The sequence below is a fragment of the Oratosquilla oratoria genome, chromosome 17, assembly GCF_046742065.1.
Source record: "Oratosquilla oratoria isolate Oo_2021 chromosome 17, ASM4674206v1, whole genome shotgun sequence".
In the NCBI taxonomy this organism is placed as follows: Eukaryota; Metazoa; Arthropoda; class Malacostraca; order Stomatopoda; family Squillidae; genus Oratosquilla; species Oratosquilla oratoria.
Genome location: NC_134793.1, coordinates 331,757 through 339,256, shown reverse-complemented (window position 1 = coordinate 339,256; position 7,500 = coordinate 331,757). Strand labels below are relative to the sequence as shown.

General features: G+C 41.0%; 1 protein-coding gene across 1 annotated transcript in view; it reads left to right on the top strand.

Annotated features, from left to right (window-relative positions):
* Window positions 1–1,714, top strand: part of LOC143034696 (uncharacterized) — a 3,661-nt gene extending 1,947 nt beyond the window's left edge. The window contains exons 2-3 of the mRNA XM_076201066.1: window positions 470–1,006; window positions 1,220–1,714. Coding sequence (XP_076057181.1) covers window positions 470–1,006; window positions 1,220–1,699 — 1,017 coding nt within the window. The 3' untranslated portion in view covers window positions 1,700–1,714. The remainder of the gene's footprint in view (window positions 1–469; window positions 1,007–1,219) is intronic.
* The last annotated feature ends 5,786 nt before the right edge of the window (window positions 1,715–7,500 follow it).

Below are 7,500 nucleotides of genomic sequence, written 5' to 3'. Positions count from 1 at the left end.
TGTGTGTGTGTGTGTGTGTGTGTGTGTGTGTGTGTGTGTGTGTGTGTGTGTACATAACGTAATCAGATCGTGCTGATCTCGCGTTCGCTTAATTGTGGGTTTGAATCCTGCACTCCTATCCGATTCCCTAACACTCCAAGTGTATTGGGCAAAGGTGCCGGCTTCGGCCGCAACCACGCGCCTTCTGGATTAGGCTGTAAAATTCAGTATACTTTTCCTTTCAATTTCCTTCAAAGCAGTAAAGATACGCATGCTCCACTCTTTTATATATGTAATATGGGTTTTCTATGTATGGAAGCCCTAAGGAGAAACTCTCCCCCCCCCCATACACACACATATACGTCCTTAAATAGAAAAGTATTTTTCAAATATTCATTTCGTCCTAATTCGGATGTGTATGAACTTGTTCTTATCATGCTCGCTCCCACAAAATCGCTAATCCAAATTTGTATCATTTTTCCTGAAACAGGTGATCTTGGCTTTGGTGGGTGTGGCATGCGCTGCCCCATCTTACGGAATACATGGAGCGGTGTCTGTGACCCACGCCCACGCGCCCGTGGCCTACGCCCACGCGCCGGTAGCCGTGGCCCCCATACACCCGCCCGCATCTTACATCTCCAAGTACCACGCCCAGGATGAGCTAGGCCAAGTGAGCTATGGTTTTGCTCATCCTGGACAAGCCAAGAGTGAATACAGAGACGCCTACGGTAACGTGGTCGGTTCCTATTCTTACATCGGTGAAGACAACAAGCCCGTAGTGGTCTACTACACTGCCGGGAAGAATGGCTTCCAGGTTAGAAGCAACGCTCTTCCGACAGGACCCGCCGCTTCCACCGATATCCTCCCCGTTGCTCCTAGCCCCGTCATGGACACTCCCGAGGTCATCGCCGCTAAGGAGGCGTTCGAGGCTGCCTTCGCTGCCGCTGCAGCCGCCGCTGAAGCAGGCACCCTGCCTGAATTAGTTGTCCCCGAAGGTGTTCCATCCCCGGTTATGGACACCCCAGAGGTAGCCGCTGCGAAAGAGGCTTTCATTGCTACCTACAACGCCGCGGCTCTCTCTCTTGCTGAGGACGAGGCACCTATTACCGAAGCTTCTGCAGAGGTGGAAGAGGAGCCTGAGACCGAAGCTCCCGAAGTAGAGACCCAGGCCTATGAAGAAGAACCTCTTACGACCGAGCCTGCCCCTGTCACCGCTCCCGAACCGGTGGTCGACACTGAGGAAGTGGCCGCTGCCAAGGAGAACTTCCAAGCCGCTTACGAGGCCGCCGCTGCCGCCGCCGCTATTGGCGCCGTCCCTGAGGTCGTCCTTCCTCTCGAGCCCGTCATGGACACCGCAGAGGTTGCCGAGGCCAAGGCTCAGTTCCAGGCTGCATACGACGCTGCCGCTGCCGCCGCGGAAGCAGCTCCCGACTACGATCTCGACGGATCTCTCTCTCGCTACTCGGGATACCTCTCAGCCGTCGACGGGGCCCTTTCTCCTCTTTACACAAACACCATCCCCTTCGGCGCTTACGGAGTCTCTGCCCCGCTTGTTCACGCTAAGCTCCCTGTCCATGCCCATGCGCATGTTGTCCACGCCCATGGCCCTGTTGTCCACGCACACGCCCACGGACACGTTGCTCATTCCCATCCCGTTCTCGCTCCCCTTCACTTCGGCACTATCAACTACGGCACTCCTTACAAGTACGTCCATGCGTGAGATCCCTGACCATTTTGGATTCCCCGGCTTTTGACATCGCGTTGTGAGACTTTTGTACTGTAAATACATTACTTAATTCTGAATAAATTACAAAATGATAATATCAGTTTTTGTCTCATCGTCCTTTCTCCTCCTGCTCGCTTTTTTCACATATTTTTCATTTGTTTACAATTAAGACTTTCATAGGTCTTTCTGAAAGATATATATTGATAGGTTAATCTATTCCTTTATCCAATAATTTATTATATCTATCTGTTTACTGTTGACAGCCAAAATCAAAGATACAATTTGTATATCTCGGCCACAAACACACTATAAGATTCAAATCCACCCAAAAGAATCTACCCCAGTTCCATGCATTAGAATGTGGAAGACCCTTTGAGGGGCTAAAACCTCTGGGTTTGGGGGCCGATGTTAGGTCGCCTACCCACCCGGACAGGACTGCCGAGAACCAAGAACCAACGCAGCAAGCCCGCAGCGGGTCCCGGGACTCGACCACACGAGTTTGACACGGTTTACACTTCCCAGCATCCATGTTCTCCCTTAAGTGAGACTGCGGCAATTTTTCAGACTCCATCATCCCTTTAGAGTTTCATCATAACTTCTACATTAAATCAGTAAATACTTACGTCCTCATAGTATAGATTGAATCTAAGAATGACATTTGTTCTCATGAGCAAAGAATACAATTTTTTATTATAAAAGTCATGAAGGAATTACTTATCATCTTACACCAGAAGGCTCCTAGCTACAAAGGAAGTTGTCACCTATGTTCAATATGCAGGGATAACCGTAATAAGTGTCAGTTACCCGTAACTGTTATCCCTTTGGAGATCATTTCAGGCTAGTCGACCGCAACTCATTCTTCTCTTGATATATTCAGAATGAACTCTCAAATCTCACGTTACACGATACACCAATGTAACACTTCACTAAAGTAAAAAACACAGTACTCGTAACTTACTTTGTGTTCAGGATAATGTTTAGAAAATATTCTTCAGCTGATAGCTGAACCATGGACATCCAGTTTGAGAACCACTAGTTTGTAAAAAAAGGATGGAACCAAACATAGGGTTCCATTGATCTAATTACTCGATTCGCAAGAAAGTATTTATGATAATGTTCTTGGGACCAAATGAAGTGCCCAGATGAATGCATTCTAATGGCCACCTATCAACACAAGACAATGAATTAGATTAAACTACGAGTAAATCATCTGTCGTTAACGAGAATAGGGTCAGGTAAGTGTTAACTGCTGAATTAGGATGAAAGGTACGTTTTGCTTGGTATGATTATCGCTCAACGATGATCGCTCATGGCTCACTGATGATCGTCAAATGATTGCCTAGAGCGCTAATTATTTGTTTTTATAACAAGGTTGTTTTGTTTCGAACTACGAAGTACAAAGCTGATAATTCTAACCAAACTATCCAACGCGTTTACCCAAATATAAGAACATAAGAACATAAAAACATAAGAATGAATGAGACTGCAAGAGACCATGAGGCCTATACTAGGCAGTTCCATGTCCATTACCACCTGTCATCCCCATTCATAAAGATGTCTAACCATTTCTTAAGACAAATGATGGTTTCAGTGATCACTACATGGTTACTAAGTCTGTTCCATTCGTTGACCACCCTATTAGTAAACCAATTCTTGCCTATTTCCTTCTTAAATCTAAATTTGTTCACTTTAAATCCATTACTGTGAGTCCTGTCCTACTGCCTTGATATGATGACCTTTTTGTGTCACCCTTGTTAAAGCCTTTGATCCATTTAAACACCTCTATTAGATCACCCCGCACTCTGTGTCTTTCCAGAAAGTGTAAATTAAGGTGCTTAAGCCTTTCTCTGTAAGGTAAATTTCTGACCCCATGTATCGTTTTGGTCATTCTCCTCCGTACTGATTCAAGTGAATTGATGTCCATTCTATAAGACGTAGACCAAAAATGTACCGCATAGTCAAGGATGGGTCTAATTAATGATAGATAGAGTTTGATAATTACCTCTACACTTCTATTCGTAACCAGTATGATGTGGGTCACCCGTCATTGGATGTGGTAGGCTAATAATCGCACCAAGAAAAACGTACTTATAGTATGCAGTGTGAATTATGATAGAGAGCCTTGTAAATCACGAGCAAAAATTTTTACCTACCCAGAGTTTTTCATGAGACGAAATCTAAATAATTCATCTGACTTGTTTTCTATCTATTCATGAAAATTACCTAACTATAAGCCAAATGCTACGTAGAGGGATATATCACGGATTAAAAAAAAATCATATTGATTTTCTGGGAACTGCAATGTGGATCAATTTTTTTTGTTCGTGACTATATATCGATCTTCGTTGTTCAAGTCTTTTGTTTAGATATAACTAACAATTGAAACATTATGAAAAAAACTGAACAAGATTCTATGGAGGACACCCGATAACAAACTAATGATATATTGAAATTGTACAAATATACTTTTTATTGTTGAGTATCCCGTGTAGGCAAAACAGTTTTGTAAATAAAAACATATCAAAGCAGCAATAATGGAAGACATATTATTTGCATAGTTCTGTGGGTCCAGTTCTGGTGAGCTTATTAGTGCGTAAAGTTTGGTAACTCGACCAAACCAGGCGTCCACACGACAACCACAAAACCATTAACGTTAACAAATTTGTACCAACAACCCCAAAGAACATTGGCTAAAAGTGTGGCCACTGACGGTGATTGAAAGCGCATATGTATAGGCTATGAACGTAAATGGGTGTGGTGCTGTTTATGTTTATGAACAAAATGCGTAAACTTTGCAAATGATGCTGGCGAAACCTCGTTAACGTAAGCGGTTTTGTGAAGGTCATGAGGAAGCCCAATACTCTCACTGCGCTCCGCGTAAATGTCACTCAGTACATGATATCAACATACAGTTTAACCAATAATTTCCCTACTGAAGCTTCCCGTTCATCTTTGTGTCAATCTACTTCAAGTCAAAGACTATTTTTTCCATTGCCAATAAATGATTAAGCTTTACATAAACTGTTGTGGTGAGAGTTAGCTGTGTTGTAGAATTCATCCTACAAAACTAAATATCTTTTGACATATCGTTAAATACTTTATTATACGTAATTTTATTTCTTAACTGTAAATTGGTCTTTATTTAGAATTATTGATATGTGAATACAATTAACAGTCACTAATTATCACATGGGAGTACACATTTTCTTCAAAATACAATCCATAGGATGACCAAAAGCATTCAGAAAGTGCATAACTTACTATCTTGTCGAGGTTACGCATCTTATAATGAACCAAGGAAACACTAAAACTAACGATTTTGCACAGTTCTTCATATCTTCCGGTATGTCAACAATATAATCGTATATGTAGAAAGAATCAAAATAAACGCCTATGACATATTCTATTTTAATTTCTTCAAATTCCTTTTCTACCGTTACATTGTATTATCTTGTTTTCTTCACTGTTGACAGTTACAACCACAAGATATAAAAAGCAACGCATGTATGCTTGTGGACAATATCGAATGGAAGAAGTGGACTCAGAAATCTAAGAAAGGTGGTAGAATAGAGGGATAGTAGGAGTTAGAAGTGATCAGCATTCTTTTCTAAGTTAAGATCATCCCTTAATAGAAAAATAATTATGCGTGTCTGGTCCGTATGGATGTCACTAAAGCTCTTATATTATAATTATTGACTACAGAAAAACCGTGTAGATACTGGGAGCAGCTATACGAGATCTTCTTTCAAGCCACATAGATTTCCGTTTTCTTTTGATTAGTCGAAATACTTAGTCGTTACCATCTTCCTAAGGATTACCTATAACAAATTTCATGTCCTCACATTTATTGGGCACACCCTTAACACAATGACCTAACATTTCCTTCTCATGTTGCACGGATAACGTGAAGAAGGAAATAATATATTATAGTTACTCCTAAATAAGCTTTCTCTCTTACATACTTCCTTATGATTTATATCAAAGAAAACATACTCCTCAATTTGTCTCTGTCGAATTGATTTGTGTAGCTCAGCCTTAATGGTCCAATCCATAACCGGACTATACCCTGAGGGACGATATAGTCTTTGTACCTCACCACGGTGGTTCCATTCGGCTTGGTAAGGTTGTACGCATGGTGAGAGGTGCTGTGGTTGTGAATGAAGTCTGCAATCTTGACCATACTGATTAGCTGCTAGCACATATAGAGGTCTACAATGTATAATACAAATCTTATTAACGTTGAAATGACGGTACAAGGGAGAGAATAGCAGTAGCTCCTTCAATTGAAAGTCTTCCCTCCTATGTTCATATCTGCGTTGATTTATATCTAGTAGATCATCACCAAGGTGTTCTGACAACTTATCTTTGCCAGCAACCTCTTCCAGTTCTTTAACCATCATGAGGACATTTCTTTGTGCAAATAGAATTAAGGATTATATTAGATGACAAGAGATGAAAAGAAAAGTGAAGAATCATATAGTATATAAGAATAATACTTTGTAGAAATAATCGAAATTTGAAAAAGTTGCATATCGTCAGTGAAGACCAGCCATTCAAAAGAGACATGATGTCACGACTGAGGACCAGCCAATCAGAAGGAGAAGCGATATGACGTCACGGCTGAAGACCAGTCGATCAGAATAAAAGACGTCATGATATCACGAATTGTTTACTGAGCTGTTGAATGAAGGAGAGGCTACAACAGGGAAGAATTGTTGAACGAAGTTGAACAGAATGTTAAGTTATTGAGCGATGAGCAGTTAGCCACCAAAGACCGCTAAAGGCGAAGCTAAACCCCCAGCGAATCCGAGCCCTCTGGCGAAGTCGTGACGGGCACAGCCTGGGGCCTGTTAAATAAAAAAAAAAAATATATATATAATATATAAATATATATATATATATATATATATATATATTAAAATATATTTATATATATATATATATATAAATATATATAAATAAATAAATATATATATATATATATATTTAATTATGTATATATATATATATTATATATATATATATATATACATATATATATATATATATATACATATATATAAATTTCAAACTTTTTATGCCATGAACTCCTTTCTTGGAGACTTTTTTTTTGCGAACACTCTTAGATTTTGTTGATATCTTAAGTTTTTTTAATAAGGATAGAGTACATAAATATAGCATCAATATCTCTAAATCTAGAAATACTCTTGATGTGATGGGAATGGCGCTTTGTCCACTGACAGTCTTAAGGACCTCTGCTTGTTTCATGTATTTCATGTTTAAATAAAGATCGATGCTGGTAATGTCACCTCTGGCCCTGGTTTGATGGAAGTGTGGCTTTGATATTTTTTCTGAACTCCAGAAGCCCCAGGTTCGATTCACAATGGCTACCGATACCACCAGCTGTCTTGGATGTCTCGAGTCCACGCTCCTCATCCTCACTTGTTTCTCCTTCCTGCCATATTATTCTATTCGTCTCCATGATATCAATTTCCATTACGAAAGGGTCACATCGCTCCTCCAGAAACAATTAGCCCTGGAGCACATCGTCACAGTGTCCTCTTCCGTCCCTATTGCGCACCACCTCTACGTGTACAGGTCTTTACAGCCAAATGGTAACGCGGCTTGCGCCGTCTACTCGCCGAATCTGGAGCCACATGAGGCAGGTTGGGTTGGTTACCCAACTCGTCTAATTCCACGTACTGCGAACTACAGGCACTCCTGCTAGTTTTCAGACTACTCTGTCACCGGCGAATGAGTGACGTGGTAATGTGTGACTATGTCCACTTCAGGCC